This window comes from Morus notabilis, unplaced genomic scaffold (assembly GCF_000414095.1).
Source record: "Morus notabilis unplaced genomic scaffold, ASM41409v2 Scaffold438, whole genome shotgun sequence".
Taxonomy (NCBI): Eukaryota; Viridiplantae; Streptophyta; class Magnoliopsida; order Rosales; family Moraceae; genus Morus; species Morus notabilis.
In genome coordinates this window covers 192,084-203,271 of record NW_010365011.1, presented here as the reverse complement: position 1 = coordinate 203,271, position 11,188 = coordinate 192,084, and the positions used below count along the sequence as shown (strand labels likewise).

The following is an 11,188-nucleotide window of genomic DNA, read 5'->3' as shown; positions in this document are numbered from 1 at the left end:
ATTGGCTACTCATTTACAAATCAAATAAACATAGATCATGCAGAATTTGCCTGTAAATTAACTCCACTCCTAGATGCAAAAAACACTAATCGACTACTGATCTGAAGATTAGATATTACCAACCCCTTACAATAAAATAGATTCTAGACTAAGCAAAAAACCCTAACCAGAAGTATATTAGCCAGACAATATCCTCTTCATTAGTTAATTTGACAGTAAGAATCAGGAAGCTTTCATCTTTGATATCTCCTCTAGCAAGAATTTTGATTCAGCAGCAAAATCAACCGGAGCAACAGCCCTGACTGTTAGTCTTTGCCTCTTCTCATTGTTGTACTCGTTCTGCGAAACACTAATTCGGAAAAGATGAGGAACCCAAGTTGCTTCTTTCAATTTCATTTCGTACGAGTTCTCCTCTCCCAACTGAAAACATAAAAATAAAAGAAAATTGAATGTCAGTTTTTCCCACTTTCACAAGTTTAGAATGTAATTCATATGGTTCTAGTGACTATATATATAAATACCTGTGATCTTAGTTTATCAAGCTCATCTGCTGAGCACCCAATAATACTCTCCGCTTCTTCATTGAAGGCAGAGATATAAGCTTCACCACTTGCATCTGACACTCTTACGACAAGTATATATCTGAAGGAAATATTTATAAAAGATATTAGAAAGGCATTGGATTCACTACAAAGCTTGAGAAACAACATGGTGAGTATTGCAGGTTTGGAAGTTATACCTTAAACTGCACTCTTCATCATTCTTCTGGCAACCCTCGCACCAGTAACCAGATCCAATAGCCTCTGTGACTTTCTTGTTGCAAGTTTTGCAAGCCCGATACCACATTGTCTGATCAGGCTTGATAGAACTTATATATCCTCTGATGCTGAAAAACGCAGGCTGCAAAACATACATGGACATATCATTACACATCACGAGTAAATGACGTCATCTTAAGCCTAAGAAAATATCCTTTTGGAGCTAAAAGCTGATGCTATTTATACCTTGTCTTCACCTAAGGATGGGTTATCGGTTATATGGGACAAGAAAACTCTGTCAGAGTACATGGACCTTCCTCCACTCCTTGTTGATGGGCTCATACCAGTACCAACAGAGGCCATTGGCGAACCTTTACCTTCAGAATCATACCTGCAAAAATAAAGGATCACAAAACTTACATGAGGACATGAAGTGGGAAACAAAAAGGGTTTAGTGAGTTAGATTATATGTTGCTGATAATAGCTTACCAAGATTTCAACTTGTTAGCTTCAGGTGTGTCTGGATTTACCACAACCATGCTCCTACTTAGTGCTGATAAAGACAAACCTGCAACAAGGAGTAGAAAATACATAGTAAGAGTTAGGATCTTTAACCACAATTACTTTTTTTCAAGTGTGTAAATCAAACTACTTTTATCTTATTACAACTTTTAGGTACCTTGAAAATCTCCAACTTTAACGGACTTAATAGCAACCACAGGAGATTGGTCAGCGATATCCAGCAATTCCTGGCCTACATTTGTTGCAAGATCATTCCACAGCGAAACCACAACTGTCTTTTTGCTGCAATTCAAATTACCATAGTGTAAAATTACATGATAAATATCACATGCAATGGCAAAATAGATAGGGAATGAACTTACCTTTCATCAGCAATTGTTATATCACGCTTTGGAATATTTTCATTATTGCTCTTTCTTCTAATGCTCATAGTGGGAGATACACTTTGAACGACTCCTATAACATCTGAAAGTGTATCAACCAAAAATAAGGTTAGCAGAATGAACAAATTTTTAATAGAAAAAGGTTCCAAGAGAGGCTCCTTACCAACAAGTTCCTTCCCATTAACATAGGGACCCAACATCTCAATTGGGACGAAATTGAATTTTGTTTCAGGAACAAAAGCTGCTTCATTGCTTGCTTCTTCCACTTCAGAATTCTCATTCAAAGTCATCTCATAATCATTTTGCACTGTCTTAAACTGTTTGTTGGCAACTTTTAGAGTTCCCTTTGAGATATAGTAAACCTTCCCCAATTGAAATTTGTCATAGAACTTCCTTGCAGCTTCGTTAAACATTGTTGCTTGAATTTGGGTCCCCTGTACCAAATTTACAACAAAATTCATAATCAAACTCCCAACACATATGGACATCTTTAAATGCTAACAAAAAAAATGGGTTCATGGCTTACATCTTCATCAGTCAGCTCCACATTAAAGACACAACCTTCACCTCTAGCATTTCTGTATGTACGCATGGTTCCCTTATTTGTAACACGAACCTTTATCATCCAACTTCCTTGATAAGGGTTCAAAGAAACAAGAGGATGCACTCTGCGAGTCATCGCCATCCGTGCTGGTGGCACCATACTGAAATTCACAACAAAAGAAACAGGTCAGCTCACATGAATTTAAACATAAAAAATGAAGCGGAAAAGACATTAATAATCATCATCAATAATTATGGCAAAAAAGGACTCACTTTCCATGCTGCTCATGAATAATTTGAGCAGCTGATTTAGTGACCATTTCTTGCTTTGGCTTCAACATGATCCCGTTTCCAGAGCTCTCTCTTTTCACCTCACTATTGATCTCAATCTCTTGCTTTGGCTTCAATAAAATGCCAGTTTCCTCACTTTTGACCCCACTCTTAAACTCCATTTCAAGCGCAGGGGAAACCGTTTCACACTTTGTCACAATTAAATATCTGAACAGAATAAAACAATCAGCAGAACAAAATTACACCTATGAAGAAAGATCAACATTGATAGGAGATACTTTGAAAGCAAATTGGATTCAGATCTTACTTCTCTGACTTGCTTGGAATGTCATTGAGGGAATAATCAAGGATGCGAATAAGACCCAGATTCTGAATCTCTCCTGAGATAACCTGAGGAGTCAGTTGTGATGGGAGAATTGCTTTTAGCTTCTTCTTCCCATCATTAGCAGTAAACCTAGAAGAAAGTTCAAACCAGAAAATTAGATTTTATTTCAACTTTTATCGTACTTAATTAGATCATCAAAACATGAATCTCTCAATATTGAAAGCTCGGAATACTGTAAACATGAAATTTACTATTCGGAACTCTTCAGTGGAAATTTGTTTCAAAACAAGTAGGAACCAAAATCAATTACGCAATGGATCTGAATCACAAATATCGAAGAACCAAATCCGCTCAACTAGCGTTGTTTATTTGCAAACCCATTAAGACTCCAGAAAAAATTGACCAAAATTCCCATTTGAAATACACGAAACCTTAACCACAAAAAGGAAAAGTACTCCAGTAGAACAAAGCATAACAGTAAGATTGAAGCAAAAATCTGAAGATTCTAAGTGAATCAGTAAAAGAAGATCCAAAAAACCGTAAGATTTGTAGCAGAAGACTCACATGTAGCGGCTACTACCCTTCGGGGTGAGATCGAGGATCTGGACAACGATCTCCGGCATGTCGGCGGTGGTGTCCGGCGAGGGGTTCGCCATTATGGTGGAGATCGCGTCTGGGCTCGGAGCTTTCATCGTCATCTTCTTCTGTGGATTCTGTTTGTTTGGAAGGAAAGAAAGAAAGAGAAAATGAGAAGTAACGTGAGTGAGAAATGGATTGGGAGTTGTGAAATGAAATGGGATTTTGTATTCGTCGGCTTGGCGGGATCTTTGCGCTCCTTCGAATTGTTTTAATGTTTTCCCGCAAAATTCAAAGATTTTGGGAATCGAAAATTTAACATTTTTACAATTTTTTTAATTTGTTAATTAATTATTATTGTTTTAACTTTTGGCGGCAAAGTATTTATTTGGTTCTTTATTTCAAACCTGTTTGCGGCAAACATTGACAGGATGGCGCCAAAATGTGCTTTTCTGTGGGTTTATCCGTTTATGGCCTTTGCCGCGGTTTCTTTTAGCCCAAAATTGTGCGACTTTTTTGCTCCAAAAAAAAGAAAAAAAAATGTTTGCGACTTTTTTTTTTATTTCTATTTTTTCAATTTTCACTAATAGCTTAAAATTTATTTTCGCCTTCAACATCCTCTTTTTAAAGTTTTTACACCCTAATATTTCTGAAAATACACAATTTTAACTATTTGGTTGCTTTTAGCATTTTTTGAGAAGTTATAACAAATCTTTGGTAAATCCTGTTTTTATTTAGTAGATTATATATATAAATTACTAAACAACATAACTTGAATAGCATATCCGGATTGCTTTTATACAACCGCTTTTAATGTCATTTTTCAAATTTATTAAAATAACCTTAAAATTTTATTTTTTAAATATTAATTTAAAAATTGAAAATCTTTAATTAACATACTATGCTAAACTTTAATCAATTTTTTTCTATAATTATCAAAATTTTAAAAATAATAACAAAAAACAAGAAATTAGTCATTTATTTTTAGAAATATTTTAAACAATAAACTAAAATTATATGTTTTTTTACTAATTTGGTGTAAAAATACTATCAATATTAACCTTAAAAACAAAAAATAAACTATGCATGTTAAAATATATGTATTTTAATAATATATATCTTCATAATAATTTATGTACAATTTACCAAACACATAAATTTCTATTTCTCATATTCATCAACATTATAGGGTGTAGCGGGTTGCATAATTTAGACAAATTTGTAGCAAACAAATAACTTGCCACATTTGTTTATATAATTTACTTTAACACTGTTACAGTAAATAATTGTAGTTAATGGTATGATTTAATAAAGTTTAAATTAAATAGTTGTGAGTTTACTAGGTATATTATTTTTTTACTTATAGCAAATAGATTATTTAATTAATAATTTTTTTGTTGACATAGTTAATTCGTTTTTACTCAATTATTTTTAAAACATATTATTACTTACTTTAATTTTATAAAAATACAATTTACCATAATTTCTGAAATTTGATGAAATTTATTTAAATTTATGTGAGAGAAAAAACCGTAATTGAACAAATAAAGAGTTAATTCCATATATGCTCATTATTCAGGGGATGAAAAACATAATATCTATAAGTTATGATATTTACACATAAGTCTGTAAAGTAATTTATAATGATATATTCTTTACCTTTGGTTAACCAATTATACAAATTCACAAATACTAAATCAAAAAACTGGAAAAAATTGGTGAATTCATTTTTTAAATGTATTTTTGTAAGAGTTTATTCTTTACATTTAACTAATACCTTTTTATTAATATAATTCTTTAACTAAAGGTATTCATGAGTGTAAAAGGTAGAAATTTAAAACTCATCGCTATTTGTCGCTTTTTCCTACAAATCATACAGATTAATTACACGAAGAAATCCAACTGGGCCGAGTCCAAATGTCATATTGGGCCGAACAAAGATGGACAAACCAATTGGGCCACTCCCATAACGGTGGCCCATCCTTCAACGACACCATTTACCAACTTCCAAGCGTACTACCGTTTAACGACATTGGACGACGCGTGGTGGCGGTGACCGGAGAAGAGAGAATTGTTCACTACACACTACAAAGGAATTGGACACTCCAACGCTTCCTCGTGTTGTTCGCAGGTTGTCCGGGACTCTGGTATGCTAATGCTTCGACCCAAATTCCAAATCCCTATTTAAGTTTCTTCCAATTTTTTCGCAATCTTTATCGACAATAAAAAGTTTTGTTTTCTATATCATTTTGCTCCGACCGGAGCTAATCACAAAGTGATTTTTGCTATAACCGCTGGATATGATCGTATTTTTCGGCAATTTATCATCTGCGTGAATACTACTACTGTTGGATTTTTCTTTTTTTTTTTCTGAGAAAAAATATGCAGCTCTTGATCGATTTCAGCTAGGTTATACACACACACACATATGTGTGTGTGTGTGTGTGTGTATTCGCATGTATATGTGTGTGTGTGTGTGTGTATTCGCATGTATATATGTATGTATTCAGTTCGTAGATGCTCATACTTTGAGAAGAAAGCCCAATTCCTCCCCACTAGAAAAGGTCGTTTTTTTGTGAACTTTCCATAGTTTTCTCTGTTATTGTGAACTCAATTTTCTTCCAGGGTTTTAATTTTATATCATAAAAAAATATAGAAATTATGAGAAAAAAAATCCTAATTTGAAAATTTGATGGACGAAATTTGCTGAATATGTCATGATCCGTATCCCTTTTTTTTCCCCAATTATTTGGTTCTGTTTAGGAAATGGAGGAAAAACTATTTGAAACCCTGGTAGAAAGGCATAGAGTAAAAAAAAAAAAAAACCTGGCATTTTAATTAGGGTTACACATTCAAGGGGTTTATTTGTAATTGGCATAAACTGAAGAGACTGGAACTTCTTAACTGATGTTTTTAGGAACTTTAAGGGGGAACAGAAATGTCGAGGTTCCGAGCGCTATGGCAAGCTTCCTTAAACGCGACAAAGAAAGGTGCCATTACTTATATGTGTGTGTTTGTCATTTTTCCTTTTGTGATGATGTTGAAATAGAACTTGCTATGTCCCTTAAGCTTCTGCTATGATGTTGCCATGATCTATTTGATATTGACATTGTGGTGTATTGCCTTGAGTAGTATAGTAATAAAGCTTTTAAGGATTGATACGAGGGTTATGTATTTATGGGCTGCTCGGGAAATGAACTCTGGGCCAAACTGAAATGTGGGGTTGCTATATGGCTGTATGAGGACAAAGTTTTTTTGAAATTTTCGATATGTCAGATTTGGTTAGGGAGTGGAATCATCTTATGTAGTTGTCTTTTTTTTTTTTTTTTCCCCTTTTGTTTAAGTTGGCAGACATCCCATGCTCTTTTTTGTGGTTCCATTTTCAATGAAATTTTGTTTCTTTTCGAAAAAAAAAAGAGGTTTATGTATTAGTTTATGGAAAATAGACAAGGGATTTGTTGTTTCTTTTTCCTTCTGTATTTTGCACTTATACTTGTCTGTTCCTTAAGCTCTTTCATTTCTGATCTCAAACTGTAGCTCTGACATGGAATGTTGAGGATCTGGTGCTTCCAACTGAGAGATATATTTTCAATTTCAACTCAAACGAAGAGCTGAAAAAGTGGCATTTGTATTCCGATTCAGAATATGGAGGTATGCAAGTAGTTGCTCTCTCGCTTTTCAATCCAAACGCTGTAAAGTTAACACCTGTTTAGAATTATTACGTAGGATATGACTATCGCTTTGTATGAATGAAACTTTGGCATGCAATCTTTTCCCCTCTACTATATAGATAATATGCAGTATGCATACAAGTTTTTGTTGCGTCAGTTTATTAGAGCCCGTGAACTTCTTGTCTGCAACATTGATTCTGGATAATTAAAGTTGATATAGTGATTTTTACCATGTCAGCAATCAAATATGCAGATTCTAATAGGAGGCGCCACATTTGTAAACATTGCAGGGTTGTCTTCAGCATCTTTGGAGATCACAGATGCTGGAAAGGGACTAAGTGGTACTGAATAAAAATATAGTTCAATTATTTTTTAGCCCTAATTAATTTTAGTTTTAATTTGGCTTTACAGAGTTGTTATAGCAAGTAATTTTCTTTTTTCTTTTCCAATTTTATATGCATTGTCATCTGATGTGACTACGAAACTACACTTTGTGTTCAAAACATCAAATATCTCACACAGGATTATATAATTTCCATTCTCAGTATCAATTTTTATTTCTGTAGGAGTTTTCTCTGGCACCCTTTCGCTCGATATTGCAGAGGGTTCAAAATGGAACATGACTCGGGGTGGCTTCTGTGGAATGAGGTCAAAGAAGGTGAAGTTATTTTGAAAATATTTATGGTTATATTCTAATAGGTTATAAGTCAGGACCGATTGAGAAAAGTTCCTTGTGTGGTGCTTTGGATTTTTATTTTCACTGTTGTTCATATATGGCATCTGCACATTGAAAAATGAACTGGTTGTGGTAACTGCTCAGCAACATTGGGGTAGATTAGCCGGATCATTTTAATGATAATTGCATGATTAATGTTGTTTGGTTATGTGCTTTACACTATTTGTTGACCTTTAAGGCCCTTAATGACTAATGGTGTTTTTTGCTCACAGGAACTTTTTTTTTTTGGTTCTTTTCTTTCCTTTTTTTTTTTTTTTTTTTTTTGAGAAGTCGAGAACAATTTTTAGAAGGCTCGATTTCCTTTATGTGTTTGTTTCCTTGACAGTTTGATGGCTTCATTGATTTTTCATTGATTTGCAACATTGGGGTAGATTAGCCGGATCATTTTAGTGATAATTGCATGATTAATGTTGTTTGGTTATGTGCTTTACACTATTTGTTGACCTTTAAGGCCCTTAATGACTAATCGTGTTTTTTGCTCATCAGGAACTTTTTTTTTTGGTTCTTTTCTTTTCTTTTTTTTGTTTTTTTGTTTTTTCTGAGAAGTCGAGAACAATTTTTAGAAGGCTCGATTTCCTTTATGTGTTTGTTTCCTTGACAGTTTGATGGCTTCATTGATTTGGAACCATTCGATACAATAGCACTGAAGATAAAAGGAGATGGAAGATCTTATATATCTACTGTGAGTATTCCATTTACGCAATGGAAAAGGTTTTGAAATTGAAGTCTTCTGTTTATTATTTAAGGGAACCTTCTGTTTCAGTTTTTCCATTGCATTTTCCCAATGATTTTAAATAATGTCGGACTTGCTTATGCAGATCTATACGGAAAATTGGGTTAATTCACCCGGCCAACCAGAGGATAATTCGTGGCAAGCTTTTGTATTTGTACCCAAAGACAACTGGTATATCACAAAGGTAAGTTCCGTTACCTCAAAGCTTAGATTGGCTCTAATAAAGCAGAAGTTTCTGCAAATGAAAACTAATTTGACAAATATTGTTCCAACTGGTTTTTCCCTTTACCAACATGAAGTTCAACAAATAGTTTGCAATTCATTTTTCTCCTGTACTTCACTCCTACACACCACCTAATAAATTATCTCAATTCAATGCTACGGAAACTTTAAGGCTTTCTTGTGCATTTGTTGTGCCACACACTTTTTTTTTTTTTTGGAACTTGGGGTTGGAGAGAATTGAACTTTACTAAGTTTGGTAGAGTCAGGTGTGGAATTATTGTTATGCAACCACGTTATGCCACTCTTTTGTTATAAACTAAATGTTAGCACATGATAGCTCGTGTTTTTACATATTTTTTCAAATGACCTTTTAGATTCCTTTGGCTCAATATCTACCAACGTGGAGAGGGAATGTTATAGATGCAAAGCTGGAAATGAATCCTTCTCGGGTTCTTGGAATGTCTTTGTCAGTGAATGCAGAAGGTGGAGTCCCCGGTGCCAGGTCCGGGCCAGGTGATTTCAAAATTGAGATTGATTGGATCAAGGCCTTGAGGACACAATGACTTGTAGGCTCTAGCCAATTCTGAAGAGTTGAAACTTGGTTGTATTAAAACCTTGATTTTTATGTCATAAATTCTTTGTTGTGTTCCCTTTTTCACCTACCACCAGATGGAAAATGTTGAGATGCTCTGAGCCGTTGAGCGATTTTGAGAGGGAAACTTAAGGGACAAGCTTTTCGGCAGCTTGAAGAATACACATCTAAAATCATGTCTGAAGTTTGAATATTGGAGAAGAATAAACCCTTGTGTCAACCTTTTACATGAGCAACATATGCCTCCTCCCACGAAATATTTTTTCGATCTCATCTTTTGGCATCAGGACATCAGAGTTTTGATTCATGTTTGTTTTTTTTAGTTATTGGAATACCAAAAATTTAATCCTAGCTAACACTCATTACACTTTTGTTCAGTTATGTTCTTTGATTTAGTAGATACAGTCATTGAACAATGACTAAAAAGGAAAAACATTTTTTACTTCACACACAGAATTGGCCATTTTCTTTGTGATTGATCTCACTGTTATCATTTGTAATGCGTTCCATTTATCAGTATTGGTTCATGTACAGCTCTAGGAAGTAAGAAAAAAAAAAGGAAGGGAATATTTTGATCTCAATACATAGTTTCATGTTGCATTTTTAATGAGAAGTGACAATAAAACTACAAGCTAAATATTTGCAAGAATATATGTAATTTTGGTATCTGAGACTATGCTACTATCCTTCCTACACACATCTCCTACGAATTCGAAGACAATGATTCGTATTCCTCTTAAGAGAATCACCTCAGAAACACGATGGGCGACAACAAGTGAAGCAAGAATAATAAGATAACCATTTGCTCAAACCGGCTACTCGGTTTGCTCTAGGAGGGCTATCGGCTGCAACAAGGGTCGCTTTAGGCGTCACTGCCCGCGGTTGTTGCACTTGCTTTGCTCCTACCTTCCCTGATGTGTCTTTGTCTCCATCCCCTGTCAATCTTCATATAACAAGGGAAAAAAAAAAAAAAAAAAAAAAAAAAACTTATTTATCTAGCTCAAAATGTTGATAATGATAATAGGCATAAGAGTTTGCAAGTCAAATTGATCAAAGTATGTGTCTGCATTGTCTTTTATATGCCATGGTTAATTATGCACTTTGCTATGTCACTAATCTTTGTGGTACTATGCTACAATTTTGGATATGTGAGAACGAAAATGGATGGATTGAGAGGACACGAAAACAAGTCTATAATTACTAAACAATTTGAGCTAGTCAGAATAAAATAAGTTGATGAATGAGAAAGGAAAAACCAAGTCCAAAATTTTGAATAGTTAATGTTGTATGATTTTGACCTAAGGCAGAACATTCAAGCGTATATCAGAACTGAGGTATCAAAACTCTTACAACGGAAACGCAAAAGATTTTGTTTTCTCATCAGGCTGGCGAGAAATCTTAGACGAAGCATGCGTGTCCTTGGAGGGACGTGCATCCTCTTTGCACCTATTTTCTGCACTTTCCCTTATTACTTCTCTCATTGTTTCGGCAGCTTTTTCTTCAGCAGCGCGAAAATCGTCATCCAAGGTAGCACTGTTTTGAACACTGTGAGACACTTTGTTATTCGTTGGTGGCTGGTTACTTGACAAATCCATCAATGGACCAGACAGACCAAGCTCTCCTGATTTACCTAACCAGAATAACTGGTCTCTATTGAAACTCATGTTCCCCATGTGAATGCTGAAAAGGGATTCATTGGAAGCAATACTCCACTCCATTGGGGCCGTGGATTTTGTCCGAGCGAAGACATAAGACGGGATTCTATAACCGGAGGAACTAGGGTCATTAGGCCGTTCCATAACTTGAGTTGGAGGAAATTGTGTTGCTGAATTACTT

General features: G+C 34.7%; 2 protein-coding genes across 4 annotated transcripts; one reads left to right on the top strand and one right to left on the bottom strand.

The window, feature by feature from the left end:
• Positions 1 to 35: 35 nt before the first annotated feature.
• Positions 36 to 3,601, bottom strand: LOC21390529 (replication protein A 70 kDa DNA-binding subunit B). Its single transcript, XM_010107201.2, has 12 exons — positions 3,387 to 3,601; positions 2,805 to 2,951; positions 2,480 to 2,704; positions 2,190 to 2,367; positions 1,827 to 2,097; positions 1,643 to 1,745; positions 1,438 to 1,562; positions 1,248 to 1,326; positions 1,005 to 1,149; positions 740 to 900; positions 522 to 642; positions 36 to 420 (listed from the first exon to the last, which is right to left on the bottom strand). The coding sequence occupies exons 1-12, from the start codon at positions 3,518 to 3,520 to the stop codon at positions 223 to 225; spliced, it is 1,887 nt and encodes a 628-aa protein (XP_010105503.1). The 5' UTR covers positions 3,521 to 3,601; the 3' UTR covers positions 36 to 222.
• Positions 3,602 to 5,431: 1,830 nt separating this feature from the next.
• On the top strand, positions 5,432 to 9,723 carry LOC21390528 (probable complex I intermediate-associated protein 30). Of its 3 annotated transcripts, none has more exons than XM_024171616.1 (8): positions 5,432 to 5,545; positions 6,316 to 6,388; positions 6,936 to 7,049; positions 7,360 to 7,410; positions 7,636 to 7,727; positions 8,407 to 8,487; positions 8,624 to 8,722; positions 9,135 to 9,723. In XM_024171616.1, the coding sequence occupies exons 2-8, from the start codon at positions 6,337 to 6,339 to the stop codon at positions 9,321 to 9,323; spliced, it is 678 nt and encodes a 225-aa protein (XP_024027384.1). In that variant the 5' UTR covers positions 5,432 to 5,545; positions 6,316 to 6,336; the 3' UTR covers positions 9,324 to 9,723. The 3 variants fall into 3 exon arrangements, with proteins under 3 accessions (XP_024027384.1, XP_024027385.1, XP_024027386.1); XM_024171617.1 differs by lacking the exon at positions 5,432 to 5,545 and adding an exon at positions 5,941 to 5,962; XM_024171618.1 differs by lacking the exons at positions 5,432 to 5,545; positions 6,316 to 6,388 and having other exon boundaries at positions 6,990 to 7,049; positions 7,308 to 7,410.
• The last annotated feature ends 1,465 nt before the right edge of the window (positions 9,724 to 11,188 follow it).

What these genes read in the sequence shown, in the direction of transcription:
- LOC21390529 (XM_010107201.2), bottom strand. Translation starts at nt 3,520, where the DNA reads ATGACGATGAAAGCTCCGAGCCCAGACGCGATCTCCACCATAATGGCG. An exon ending in ATAACAATTGCTGATGAAAG is followed by an intron (nt 1,563 to 1,642) that starts GTAAGTTCATTC and finishes TTTGAATTGCAG; the next exon opens with CAAAAAGACAGTTGTGGTTT. An exon ending in GCTAACAAGTTGAAATCTTG is followed by an intron (nt 1,150 to 1,247) that starts GTAAGCTATTAT and finishes TTATTTTTGCAG; the next exon opens with GTATGATTCTGAAGGTAAAG.
- LOC21390528 (XM_024171616.1), top strand. Translation starts at nt 6,337, where the DNA reads ATGTCGAGGTTCCGAGCGCTATGGCAAGCTTCCTTAAACGCGACAAAG. An exon ending in GAAGATCTTATATATCTACT is followed by an intron (nt 8,488 to 8,623) that starts GTGAGTATTCCA and finishes TTGCTTATGCAG; the next exon opens with ATCTATACGGAAAATTGGGT. An exon ending in ACAACTGGTATATCACAAAG is followed by an intron (nt 8,723 to 9,134) that starts GTAAGTTCCGTT and finishes ATGACCTTTTAG; the next exon opens with ATTCCTTTGGCTCAATATCT.